Source organism: Ornithorhynchus anatinus, chromosome 17, assembly GCF_004115215.2.
Source record: "Ornithorhynchus anatinus isolate Pmale09 chromosome 17, mOrnAna1.pri.v4, whole genome shotgun sequence".
Classification (NCBI taxonomy): domain Eukaryota; kingdom Metazoa; phylum Chordata; class Mammalia; order Monotremata; family Ornithorhynchidae; genus Ornithorhynchus; species Ornithorhynchus anatinus.
Genome location: NC_041744.1, coordinates 15,729,570 through 15,743,097, shown reverse-complemented (window position 1 = coordinate 15,743,097; position 13,528 = coordinate 15,729,570). Strand labels below are relative to the sequence as shown.

The 13,528-nt window shown below is 51.8% G+C and overlaps 1 protein-coding gene across 6 annotated transcripts in view; it reads right to left on the bottom strand.

Annotated features, from left to right (window-relative positions):
- LOC100077979 (C-type lectin domain family 2 member B-like) overlaps nt 1-13,528 on the bottom strand; it is a 65,166-nt gene that overhangs the window by 38,959 nt on the left and 12,679 nt on the right. Inside the window, exons 1-5 of one of the 6 annotated variants that reach the window (XM_029082224.2) lie at nt 12,920-13,084; nt 9,947-10,054; nt 7,791-7,993; nt 2,980-3,083; nt 910-2,250 (exon numbers count right to left, since the gene is read on the bottom strand). In XM_029082224.2, the coding sequence (XP_028938057.1) occupies nt 2,130-2,250; nt 2,980-3,083; nt 7,791-7,993; nt 9,947-10,054; nt 12,920-13,004 (621 nt within the window). In that variant the 5' untranslated portion in view covers nt 13,005-13,084 and the 3' untranslated portion in view covers nt 910-2,129. Of the gene's footprint in view, nt 1-909; nt 2,251-2,979; nt 3,084-7,790; nt 7,994-9,946; nt 10,055-12,698; nt 12,796-12,919; nt 13,095-13,528 lie in introns of those variants that run through there. The other 5 variants (XM_029082226.1, XM_029082225.2, XM_029082228.2 and 2 more) reach the window with 5 other exon arrangements.

Sequence of the window (13,528 nt, the reverse complement as noted above, 5' to 3'; positions counted from 1 at the left end):
CCTGCGCCTCAGAAAACAGTGGTTGCCCATCCACCTCCATATCAAACAAAAATGGCTCACCATTGGCTTTGAAGCAGTCCACCATCTTGCCCTCTACCTCCCCTTACTTCTCTCCTTCTACAAACCAGCCCACACCCTGCACTCCTCTAGTGCTAACCATCGCACTATGCCTCAATCTCACCTGTATCACCACCGACCCCAGCCCACGTCTTGCCTTTGGCCTAAAACACCCTCCCTCCTCAAATCCGATACACAGTGTCTCCCCTATCGAGGACTCATTAAGGGTAAGTCTCTTCCAAGAGGCCTTCCCAGACTAAGCCCCAGTTTTCATCTCCCACTCCCTACTGTGTTACCCTGACTTGATTCCTTTGTTTTCCCCCAGCACTTATGTACATATCTTTAATTTTATTTACTTGCATTGATGTCTTCCTTACTCTAGACTGTTGTGGGGAGGGAATATGACTGTTTACTGTTGTATTATACTCTCCAAGTGCTTAGTAGAGTGCTTTGCACAGTTAGTGCTCAAAAAATACGATTGATTGAATGAATGAATGAATGAATGAATGGAACGCAAGCATTAAAGGACATTGAGGAATCAAGGATTACACCAGGTTTACAAGCTGGAAAGTTGAAAGGACGTTTGGGAATAGGAAAGAAGAGGAAGAGCTAGACTTTAAATCTACTGAGTGTGTGGTATATGTAGGGGGCATCCGAAGGCAGGAGGAAATTCAGTATGATGTAGCAGATGAATATAAACCCCAGCTACTCAATGACTGTCACTGATTGAGAGGAAGCTAGGGCTGGTGAGATAGAGGTGAGAGTTGAAAAGATGGGAATGTGGCTGAGAGAAACGGAAGTGCAGTTGGTCAAACACCATTCTTCCATCCAGAAAGAAAATGATGCTCTCAGTAATGTTATCCTCAAAGATGACAGGATACCGCCCAATTTTATTTCAATTAGCTTTTACATATATTCCAATTAATATAACAGGTGCACCGTCCCCCAGGCAAATACTCTTAACTCAGAATTGAATTTGGGCATACTCTTCCTCGGTTTTCCCACCCTACCCCTGTACTGGCTGTGCCTGCATTAACTTCCAGGTGTCTCCCAGACTCAGGCCCACTAAGGGAATGTGTTTATTATGTCCCTGAAGCAAGCTGGTCTTGTCTTGAGCTAATGGAGGAGACGGCACTTCCCGTCTGTGGACGACAGCCACCATACCTGAGGCCCCTCACCGGCCCCTCAACCTTGTCCATCTACCACTCCAGGGAAACATCTCTCGCATTCTGGGGAGTTTCAGGGGTGTCTTCTCCAGCTGGTCAGTGCCCCTGCCCGGCAGGAATAAAACCATTCTCAGAGAGAATGGGCCTGTTCCTCCATCTTGTTTTTGCTACCCACTGTGACACATGGATATTTCCCAATACGTCTCCAGGTGGAGAAAGATTTGTGGATTTAATTGGGGTTTGATACTTGATTCCTCATTTCTGTCAAAAGCTATCGATGAATTGCTTAAAGCGTCTGCAGTTTCCTTTGTGCCGCAAGGGAGCAGAATCCAGATGCTGCCCTTCCTGGTTCTGGCTGGGAGGGTTTGCAACTCAATTCTAGCTTACACAGGAGGTTGTCAACATCGTTCATTAGTACCATCCAGATCCTACTGATAGGTCTGCCACTCTTTGACCGTATAAATAGAGCAGAGGATCTTTCACCAGGGGGTTTGTCATTGGCCTGGCAGCCTTAAACCGTGGCCCAGATCTAGGCATAGGCAGCCACAGGCCCATCAGGCTTCAGGAGGAGGGGAAGAGGAGTAAGAAATGCAGGCAGCTGGGGCGGCCTCCCCAGTTTGCAAAACCTGCACTTCTGGGGGGTGGGGGGTTGAGAGGAAGTCAGGAGGAGCATTTGGAGTCAGTGAAGAGGGAGGGAAGGGAAAAATGAACAAAAATCACAGACACCATGGGCTGCCACAGTGAGAAGCTGAGGGAGAAGTCCTGCTGAGATACAAGAGTTAAGTCAGCAGGGCCTCACTGTGACTTGAAACAATCTCCAGGAGCAGAGGAGGTGGGTGTTATGTCACTTTACAAAACCATCCTTACACCAAGTTTAACACGTGAGTCCCACGATGGTGCATTTTCTTATCCTAAGGAAGTTTGAGGTGGCTTGGAGCAAATCCACCTTCTGGGCTGGCTGCAGCCAGCACTGTTAACACTGCTGGAATCCAAGTAGGCACAGTCCCCAGCTCCCCGGATGTGGAACCTGGAACAGAGCACACCATCAGTCATTCATTCAATCGTATTTATGGAGCGCTTACTGTGCGCAGAGCACTGGATTAAGCACTTAAATCAGTCCAGAGGGGTCAGTGGACAGTGGACAGCCTTCTCCTCTGCGGAAGGAGGGCCAAGTGAGATCCAGGGCCCCCTTCACACTCTCCTTCTTGGCACTGAGGTGATCCAAAATGGCCCCAGGATTGAGGCCCTAGGCCCAGAGAACAGAGGGGTCGGCCTTCTCATCCCACGCTGACTTCAAATTCTGGGTGGACACCAGCCACTGCGAAGTCTCCAGTCCCTTCTCCGCAGACCCAACCCAGAAATTCCCTTGTCCTCTGCCCAGCCTGATGCTCACGCATGCTGACATCCAAGCGATGAAGGCCCAAACTGCTCCCAAACATGAGAGACACAGTACGGGTCAACTCCCGGGGGCAGAGAGCCTGAGTTTTATCCCAGAGTTTGGAGTCTGAGGGAATAATTCTCCCCTGGTCTCCAATTCACTACCCTGATTGGTAGGTTCTGCGGATGGCGATTTCATACAACATTTCATTAAGAAAAGTCACCAAAGGAAGCCAGTTCTAGGAGTGGAGAGCAGCCCCCAACACACCAACACTTAGGGTAACTGTCAGGGGGTGTTCAGTAATGAGGCTGGGGTCCCTGAGGGAAAGGGGGCCCAGTGCCTCAGTTTCGGGAAGGGAAGACAAGTCTTCAAACTCACTCCTCATGGAATGCTGAGTTATCATTCCAAACCCAGCCTGAGTCGCCGCTCTTCTTCAAGCCAATCCAGTAGTCGGAGTTTTCCACGTGACTCTTCAGGACTTCCTGGGACAAAAGACAGTCAAATCCATAATCCCACCATTTCTCTCCGAGCCCTGCCCCTACATTCAATCCATGTTGCGTCCCCTCATCTCAGTTCCTGAGCTCCCACCTGCTCTATATGGCTGGACCAAGGGTGGACTGTGGTTAATGCCTATGACTAGGTATTCATTCATTCATTCATTCAATAGTATTTATTGAGCGCTTACTATGTGCAGAGCACTGTACTAAGCGCTTGGGATGAACAAGTCGGCAACAGATAGAGACAGTCCCTGCCGTTTGACGGGCTTACAGTCTAATCGGGGAAGACGGACAGACGAGAACAATGGCACTAAACAGCGTCAAGAGGAAGAACATCTCGTAAAAACAATGGCAACTAAATAGAATCAAGGCGATGTACAATTCATTAACAAAATAAATAGAGTAACGAAAATATATACAGTTGAGCGGACGAGTACAGTGCTGTGGGGATGGGAAGGGAGAGGTGGAGGAGCAGAGGGAAAAGGGGAAAATGAGGCTTTAGCTGCGGAGAGGTAAAGGGGGGATGGCAGAGGGAGTAGAGGGGGAAGAGGAGCTCAGTCTGGGAACGCCTCTCGGAGGAGGTGATTTTTAAGTAAGGTTTTGAAGAGGGAAAGAGAATCAGTTTGGCGGAGGTGAGGAGGGAGGGCGTTCCAGGACCGTGGGAGGACGTGACCCAGGGGTCGACGGCGGGATAGGCGAGACCGAGGGACGGTGAGGAGGTGGGCGGCAGAGGAGCGGAGCGTGCGGGGTGGGCGGTAGAAAGAGAGAAGGGAGGAGAGGTAGGAAGGGGCAAGGTGATGGAGAGCCTTGAAGCCTAGAGTGAGGAGTTTTTGTTTGGAGCGGAGGTCGATAGGCAACCACTGGAGTTGTTTAAGAAGGGGAGTGACATGCCCAGATCGTTTCTGCAGGAAGATGAGCCGGGCAGCAGAGTGAAGAATAGACCGGAGCGGGGCGAGAGAGGAGGAAGGGAGGTCAGAGAGAAGGCCGGCACAGTAGTCTAGCCGGGATATAACGAGAGCCCATAATAGTAAGGTAGCCGTTTGGGTGGAGAGGAAAGGGCGGATCTTGGCGATATTGTAGAGGTGAAACCGGCAGGTCTTGGTAACGGATAGGATGTGTGGGGTGAACGAGAGGGACGAGTCAAGGATGACACCGAGATTGCGGGCCTGCGGGACGGGAAGGATGGTCGTGCCATCCACGGTGATGGAGAAGTCTGGGAGCGGACCGGGCTTGGGAGGGAAGATGAGGAGCTCAGTCTTGCTCATGTTGAGTTTTAGGTGGCGGGCCGACATCCAGGTGGAGACGTCCCGGAGGCAGGAGGAGATGCGAGCCTGAAGGGAGGGGGAGAGGACAGGGGCGGAGATGTAGATCTGCGTGTCATCTGCGTAGAGATGGTAGTCAAAGCCGTGAGAGCGGATGAGTTCACCGAGGGAGTGAGTGTAAATGGAGAACAGAAGAGGGCCAAGAACTGACCCTTGAGGAACTCCAACAGTTAAAGGATGGGAGGGGGAGGAGGCTCCAGCGTAGGAGACCGAGAATGATCGGCCAGAGAGGTAAGAGGAGAACCAGGAGAGGACAGAGTCCGTTAAGCCAAGGTGAGATAAGGTATGGAGGAGGAGGGGATGGTCGACAGTGTCAAAGGCAGCAGAGAGGTCAAGGAGGATCAGAATGGAGTAGGAGCCATTGGATTTGGCAAGAAGGAGGTCATGGGTGACCTTAGAGAGAGCAGTCTCGGTAGAGTGGAGGGGACGGAAGCCAGAATGGAGGGGGTCTAGGAGAGAATGGGAGTTAAGGAATTCTAGGCATCGATTGTAGATGAGTCGTTCTAGGATTTTGGAAAGGAAGGGTAGTAGGGAGATAGGACGATAACTGGAGGGGGAAGTGGGGTCAAGAGTGGGTTTTTTTAGGATGGGGGAGACGTGGGCATGTTTGAAGGCAGAGGGGAAGGAGCCCTTGGAGATTGAGTGGTTAAAAATAGAAGTTAAGGAAGGGAGGAGGGCAGGGGCGATGGTTTTAAGAAGGTGAGAGGGACTGGGGTCCGAGGCGCAGGTGGAAGGGGTGGCACTTGCGAGAAGGGAGGAGATCTCCTCTGAGGATACTGCAGGGAAGGATGGGAAAGTAGGGGAGGGGGTTGTTGGGGGGGGAGGGGAGAGGCGGAGGGGTGACTTTGGGGAGCTCAGACCTGATCGTGTTGATTTTCGTGAGGAAATAGGTGGCCAGATCATTGGGGGTGAGAGATGGGGGAGGGGGAGGAACAGGGGGCCTAAGGAGAGAGTTAAAGGTCCGGAACAATCGGCGGGAGTGACGGGCATGGGTGTCGATGAGGGAGGAGAAGAAGCTTTGCCTGGCGGAGGAGAGGGCAGAGTTAAGGCAGGAAAGGATAAATTTGAAGTGTGTGAGGTCGGCTTGGTGCTTGGACTTTCGCCAGCAGCGCTCAGCAGCTCGAGCATAGGAGCGTAGGAGGCGGACGGAGGAGGTGATCCAGGGCTGTGGGTTAGTGGAGCGAGAGCGGCGGAGGGAAAGGGGGGCGAGAGAGTCGAGATGAGTTGAGAGGGTGGAGTTGAGAGCGGAGACCCGCTCGTCGAGAGTGGGAAGAGAGGACAAGGCGGCAAGGTGAGGAGAGATGCTTTCGGAAAGACGGATGGGATCGAGAGAGCGGAGGTCTCTGTGGGGCAGTAGCGAAGATTTGCAGGGGGAGGGAGTGTGAGAGATGAGGCAGGTGAGAAGGTTATGGTCAGAGAGAGGGATTTCAGAGTTGGTGAGGGAGGAGATAGTGCAGCGGTAGGAGATGACGAGATCGAGGGTGTGACCGAGTCGGTGAGTGGGCGCGGTATGGTGGAGGAGGAGGTCGGCAGAGTCGAGGAGGGATCTGAAAGACAGAAGGAGCTTGTGGTTCAGATAGGGGGGTCCAAGGTGCAGGAGAAGAGGGATATGAAGAAGGCCCAGAATGAAGCGGGCTGAGTGAGAGGGAGCGGTACAAAATTGAGAATGAAGCAGGTCTAAAAGAGTGAGTGGGAAACAGAACCAATGGACAAAAAGAGAGGGACAGAAGAATGAGTGGTGGAGAAAAAAGCCTGACTCTCTGAAACCCCCATCAATGTCACATCTGATGAATATTCTCTAAGTCCTCTTATTCAGAGCACCTCAACTTGCACGTGCGCCACCCCCCCACACACACACACAGACGCCTGAGAGTTGGAGCTAATCCGAGGGGTGTAAGGAAGCTATTGCTCATCCAAAGGGAACTAGGCTGGAAAGCACCATGGAGCACAGATGGAAAGATCCCGGAATGCGGGCCGCAAGCAGGACCATGGGAGAGGGAGCAGAGGGCTGGAGTCAGCATGGTCGGGAAGGACAGGGTGGTAACACCACGCCGTGAATATCTTGGTCATTGTAGGGGACGTGGAAGAGAGAATGGCAACTGGCCTGGAGTCCATGACCTCGAATAATCATGGTGGCAGAGACGGGGAGAGTTTCCGCACCAGCCTAGAGTGCTTCCCTATCTAACAAAGCACTCTGAACTCACCCACCCATTGTACCTGGTTCATCCATGACCCTCTGTCTCTTTCTCTCTCTGCCCCCATCTTCCTGTCCATGGTCCCCCCAACAACCCTCAAGCCAAACCAGTCTGCTGCCCATAACCAGCTCCATCCATGACTTAATAGAAGCAGTGTGGCTTGGTCGTGGGATCTAACCCCAGCTACACCATTTATCAGCTGTGTGACTTGGGGGCAAGTCGCTTCACTTCTCTATGCCTCGGTTACCTCATCTGTAAAATGGGGATTAAGACTGGGAGCCCCAGCTGGGACAACCTGATTACTTTGTATCTACCCCAGTGTTTATAATGCACTTGACACATAGTAGGCGCTTAATAAATACCATCGCTATTATTATTATTATTATTATGACTTACTGCTGCTTCTTTCTTTATCTCACCAGCTCAGTTGCCATAACTCTTTCTCCACAGCTCCCTCATGCTCCTCGTTCAGCCTCCTCCAAAATCCCCCTACCCCGGGTGCCTGTAAGTAAGACCACCTGGTGCACTTTTATTCTTACCTGGTTCCACCATCATCACTGTGGCCCATCTCTGACCCACAGCTCCTGTTCTGGGACCCCCAGTACCACAGGCCGGGGGGCTGAACTGTGGTGGGAAAGGGGAAGGTCCCATCCAGGCCCCTCGGCCTTGGCCAACGGAGAAACAGACTGCAAGCCAGGGGGCCGACAGGGGTGGCTTGAGACTAGTTATAAAATAAGGAAGCCAGGATGGGGGGCTGGGGGTTGCCAGTTTTGGTGTGGGGTGGGGCAGCCCCAGGAACATAGATTTGGGGGCACAGGGGCAGGGGTGCACTGCAGCTGAACAGTTATAAAGAAATAATTATTAAAAAAATAGTTTTAAGAAACCCACCAATGAGAGTTGAGGAGGGATTGGGGAAGGGGGACAGGGAAGCTTTCAAACATCTTCAAAGAAAGGGAACGGTGGGTGGGAGCAGAAAGGAGGGAGGTAAGGGCCTCAACCAATCCCCTCCAAGGAATGGGCACTGGTCAGGAAGCAAAGCCAAAAATCACCATACTGTCCTTCGAACACTGGAAGGAAATCTCTGCTGCTGGTGTAATACTCGCTTAGAGATCAAAAAATCAGTATTCTGTGCATACCAAGGCAAAAAGCAAAGCAAACTGAGCCAGTCTCCTTACCATTTGTAGTACGCTCAATTTGGTGAGAAGCGCGTTGTGTTCCTCACAGGCTCTTTTGCTTTCCTCCCAATCTTTGGTTCCAGTAGAAAGGAAGAAGCAGTTGCCGTCTACTTCAATCCAGCCTGGAGGACATTCAGCTTTACCTGGAGTTGAAGGAAGACTTGTATCTGTTTCTGGGTTTGGTGTAGTCAGGTTTTCCTCACCTGAAACAGAGACGGTGACACTCGGGGAGAGACTGAGGGGAGGAGGGGTCCTGACTCCTTCAAAGACATGGGAAGAGTCTTCACACCAGTCCTGAGGGAAGCAAGTTCTGGTTTCTCCACCTGGTGTGGTTCGGGAACTGCTCTATGGGGGTGACTGTGGTCTAGAGACACAGGTGTGGCACGGAGGTGCAGTCTGACAATCTAGCTGAAGAAAACAGAAGCCACACACCAACTCACAGCCCAGGTAAACTGTTGAGCTTCCGAGGATGTAATAAAGTCACCAATAAGAGACAGCCACCAGAGACACCAAATCCCTCGGGATGGGGTGCGTGGCGGTGAGAACCGATCCTGAAAAATAACAATTGGCTCTCAATGTTGATCAGAGGCTGATCACGGTTCATTGCTTAACCCAAGCCCTTTTCTTTCCTGTTCCTGACCACCGGAACATTTTACTGCAAACGAAACTCAAATCAATCAGTTTGGCTATGTGTATATAGGTCAGGTTGGGAAAAATGAATTGTGATTCAGTGTTGTTTGGATACCTGAACCTCAAGCCCATCGATCCAGGGTGGCTTGAGGGGAAGTGGAGCAAACAGGAAGTCCTGACTGAACGTTCCCACTAATAATCACTTGCTCATGCTGTTCTCCAAGTTTCATAGTCCTTCTGGGTACAAAACCAACATACACAGTTCTTCCCATCTTTAAAGCCATCCTTAAAAAAAAAACAGCCAAAAAACCCTTCCCTGTTTGCTTCAACACCCCAAATGTCTCGGCTCTAAACCTACTTCCATACCCTAATGCCCGGCACTGTACTAAGAACCTGGGGGAGGGCAACAGTTTCAAGACACTTATTCCTTGCCCTCAAGGGCCATATATCAAATAAGGGGAACAAGAAAAAAATTATTTATGGTTCGTGAAAGCCAAAGGTAGAACAAAGATAAAGGAGGAAGCAGTACGAGACAATTAACTGTACCGATAAATATACAAATGAACATCAAAATGATTAAAGCTGCATCTGTGAGCTTGCCTCCTGAGGAAAGCTTTAAAGTCCACAGGGTGTTCGGAAGCAATCAGGAAAGGCTTCTTGGAGGAGATGGATTTTAGGAGGGCTGAAGAGACGGGGAGAGCTGGGGTCTGGTGGATTTGGAGAGAAAAAAGTTCCAGGCTCAGGGAACAGCGAGAGCAAAGGGATATGGCCAAGAGACTAGAAAGCGAGATACAGTTAGAAGGAGGCTGCAATCCACCAATGGTATTTACTGAGCTATTTATTTTCAGTGCAGAGCACTGTACTGAGCACTTGGGAGAGTATGACATAACAGAGTTAGTTAACACGTTCTCTGCCCACAGTGAGCTTACAGTGCAGAGGGGGAAACATACATTAATATAAATAAATAAGGAGAGAAGAGTGAGAGCCGGGAGGAATGGGTCAGGAGAACCGAAGGGTGAGATGGAGGGAGCTGGTGGAGAGTCTTGGAGCCGACGGATGGGGGTTCCTATTTGTGCCCGCCAGCCTCCCCCTCCCCCAATACAGCCTCAATCACTGTCCCTAAACTGGCCTGAGTGTGTGTATGTTGGGAGGGGTGGGAGAGGCAAGGAAGAGCAGCATCACACATGGCTTCTCTTGCTCCCACCCCCTCCTCGCTGCCAAAGTTTTTTCTGCTCCACAGCCTCCCCACTCCAGCCCCTGTCCTTACGGCCCAGCCCTCCAGCCCCATCCCCAGGAATACCAGCTGCTTCCCATCTTCCTCTTGCCCTCATTTAGGCCCCTTTGCCCTTCCTGCAATAAGCACCGTGTGGATGTGGGGGGATCTACAGTGTGGGCTACCGGGAGAATCCTTACTGATCCCAGGACCGGCTGCCACAGGGGGAGAGATGGAGAAGGCCAGGACCAGTCTGATGCCAGATCCAGCCCTTAACCGGGGACATGAAGAACTGGGTCAATATGTCACTTACCTGTTTTAGCTACCAAAGTCACTGGCAGGGTAATCACCAAAATCAGAACGATGGTTCCTATCACCACGGCAAGGCCAATACACATCTTTCGGGACGGGGGCCAGCAAGCTCGAAAACACAAATGAACAAATTCTCCTAAGTTACCCAGCATCTGTGATATTAGCCCCTTCTATTTCTTGAATCAACCTCATATATATCTTAGAATGAGTGTTCATATAATTAGAAGGGAACTGGCCTACCAAAAATCAGGCTCCAACAGACAAGAGAGATCGTATTCTCTCAACCCTTAGCTCTGAGAGGAGGTTAACGGCTGAGCCTGACCAATGGATGATTTTTGACAAGTTGGTAATGTTGCAGGCATAGGAAATTAATCATAATAATAATTGTGGCATTTGTTAAGCACTTACTACGTGCCGGTCATTGTATTAAGTGCCAGAGTGGACACAAGCTAATCGGGTTGGAGACGGTCCCTGTCCCACGTGGGGCTCACAGGCTCAATCCTCATTTTACAGAAGAGGTCACTGAGGCCAGAGAAGTGAAGCAGCTTGCCCAAGGTCAAATGGCAGACAAGCGGTGGAGCGGGAATTAGAACTACACCATGCTGCTTCTCCACTACCAGCACTAGTAGTAGTTAGTGAGCACTGGGCTCTGTAATAGAAACAGCTCAACATTTTCACTGCGGGGTCTGGGTCATTACAGAGGAAGCTGCAGGGTGAGCTGAAATGGGGAGCTCACATCGAGGGAGAAGACAGAAGAAATGTTCCGAAGTCACGGTGAAGCCACCTCAATGAATTTTGAGACCGGAAAGACCGAGAGGAAATGACCAAACAGGTCAGCTTGTGTGTGGGAAGCAACAGATGAACTCTTCTTGCCTTGGAGATCAGGGGACCAAGAGGAAGATTCAGAAGCAGCTTCAGGCCCTGCAGGAAGCGAACGCACCACTGGACATAAAGGACATTCTTTATGCGTGGTATGAAATAGGGGGTTGATGGCGCATTGACCGAAGAGACACATGAATAAGATCTCCTTCGGCCGTAGTGTCACGTTTGAAATGAAGGTCTGTGCTCTCCTGTCTTGCCCTCCTAAAGGGGCAAGATTGAGGTAGGCAAACTCTACTCTTATGTTGGAAAAACAGAGACTCATATGTTTTGCACGAAGCTTCTAGTGGGTCTCACCCATAGTTTTATGGAAAGCAAAGGTTGTGTACATTATTATTATGGTATTTGTTAAGCGCTTACTTTGTGCCAAGCACCGTTGTAAGCGCCGGCACTGTTCTAAGCGCCAATATGCAAATGAGGACAAGCAGATCCCCTAACCAGATCCCATCTACCAGCCAAGAAATATCCCAGCCCTTTTTCCCCTTGCCATAAAAGGAAAGGAACCAGGCCTGAAATAATAAATGATCTCCGAGCTTCGACCTCTGAAGCCCCACCTCTTCTCTCCTCCCTCCCTCTCCTGCCATCTCTCCTCCTCTCCTCCACTCTCTCTCATTCTACTTCAGCGACTGCTTAATTATCCCACTTCTTGAAAATTATTCAGAATCAGCCTGACACAGTCTGCTGCCCAACGAATAACCCCTCTTTCTTTGCCTTTGTACAGACAAGACCCTCATTTTCTAGGCCTTCTATGGTGACTTCCCCCAGTGGGAATCTAAAAACTGTTAGCCCAAGGGGTGGAGGCAGATGTTACCCAGACTATGGGAAACAATGGGGTAAGGGTTAGGGAGAAAGTTGAGAGCAGCAGAGCGGCCTAGAGGTAGTCAAGGGGGTCTGGCTCTAATCCCAGCTCCCCCTTTGTGACCCTGGTTAAGACGCTTAAACCTCTCTGTGCCTCGGTTATCTCATCCGTAAAATGGAAACGAAAACTGTGAGCTCCATATGGGACGTGGACTGTGTCCAGCCTGATCGTCTTGTATCTACCCCAGGATTTAGAACAGTGACTGGCACATAGTAAGTGCTTAACAAATACTTAAAAAAAAAAAAGGCCAAACAGCAGGGGAGAGTAACCAGAAATTTAGTCGAGAGAAAGACACAAAGAAAATGAATGAGAATAAATAAGAATGCAGGGGCCCTGTCCAGTTAATCAGACCTGCCAGCCTGATTATCCTGGAAGTAAGGTCTCCCCTTTGAGGTCAGTCAGTTGTACCTACTGAGCACTTATTGAGCGCAGAGCCCCGTGCTAAGTGTTTGGGAGGGTACGATACAACGTAACGGACACTTTCCCTACCCGTGACAGACCTACAGTCTAGAGGGGGGGAGACGGACACGCCAGGGGCCAGTATTCATCATCATCAATAATATTCACTATTTCCCCCTCTAAACTTCAAGGTCCCTGTGGGCAGGAAATGTGTCTACCCATCCCGTTATACTGTCACAGCGTACTCCCCGAGCACTTTAGTGCTCAGCACACGTTGAGCGTTTACTAAATACGGTCGATTGATGAATAGCCGTAGAACAGAAGTGGATAAGGGGATTTTGTGTGCGGATCACTGGATTCCTTGGAGCCCCAAGGTTGGTGATCAACACATAACTGCTCTGGGTGTTTAAGGCGGGGGATGATGTGAGCTGGAGGGGGGGGGAGACTTCCTGGATGGGGGGAGGGGGAGGAGATCTAGAAAATCTAGAAAGACTTCCTGGATTGGGGGGGGGGATCAAGAAAATCTAGAAAGGCTTCCTGGGTGGGGTGGGACAATTGAGAAACGGGAGGGCCCCCGAGAAGAGGGCAATTAAGCCCCCCGACCCGTCCCTTCTACCTGGCTGGGCCCCGGCCGGTTCCTGCTTCTGTGCCATGCTCTTCGGTTGCGATCAGGCCCTCGAGGCCTCCCCAACCCCCGCCCCACCTGCAATGGCTGCGGGACCCCCTCCCCTTATTTTTTAACCGTTATCCTCCCCGGAGACCCAGGTCTCGGCCGTTAACCCCCTCCCCCCGGCATCCCTTGGCCCCAGGCGTTCACCGGCCCCGGCCCCCCGCTACCTGCCGTGCTGTCCGCGGCCTGGCCGCCGCCGCGGCCCGTCAGCTCCGTCCGCACCTCCACCTCCTCCGCCTTCTTATTCTCCATCGCCGCCCGCCCCTCGGGGGGGGGAAACTGAGGCCCGCTGGACGCCGGCCGGCGCGGCGCCAAGCCGAGGGAGAAGGCCGGGCGGGGCGGGGCCGGGCCGGGAGGGGAGGCGCCTAGTGCCTCCACCCTCCACCCCACCCCCCCAACACATACACACACGCCCCCGGGATGGGGGTCCGGAGGGAGGGAGAGCTGGGGGGGTCCGTGCCGGGCAGGGGCCGAGAGGACCAGCCCCCCCAACCCCCCTCTCCCCCCCGACTTTCGCTTTCAGTCTACGGGCCCAGCTGGGCCGGTGGGGGGGGCGGGCAAGACCGGACCCCCTTAGCGGCGGGGCGCGTTGCCGGGATGCGACCCAGCAGCCCGACCCCGGGGGTCCAGACCGCCCCTCCATCACCTTCTAGGCCTTGAGCCTTTGTGGACATAGATTTTGTCTCTTTATAGCCGAATTGGTCGTTCCAAGGGCTTAGCACAGTGCTCTGCGCACAGTAAGCGCTCAATAAATACGATTGAATGAATGAATCACC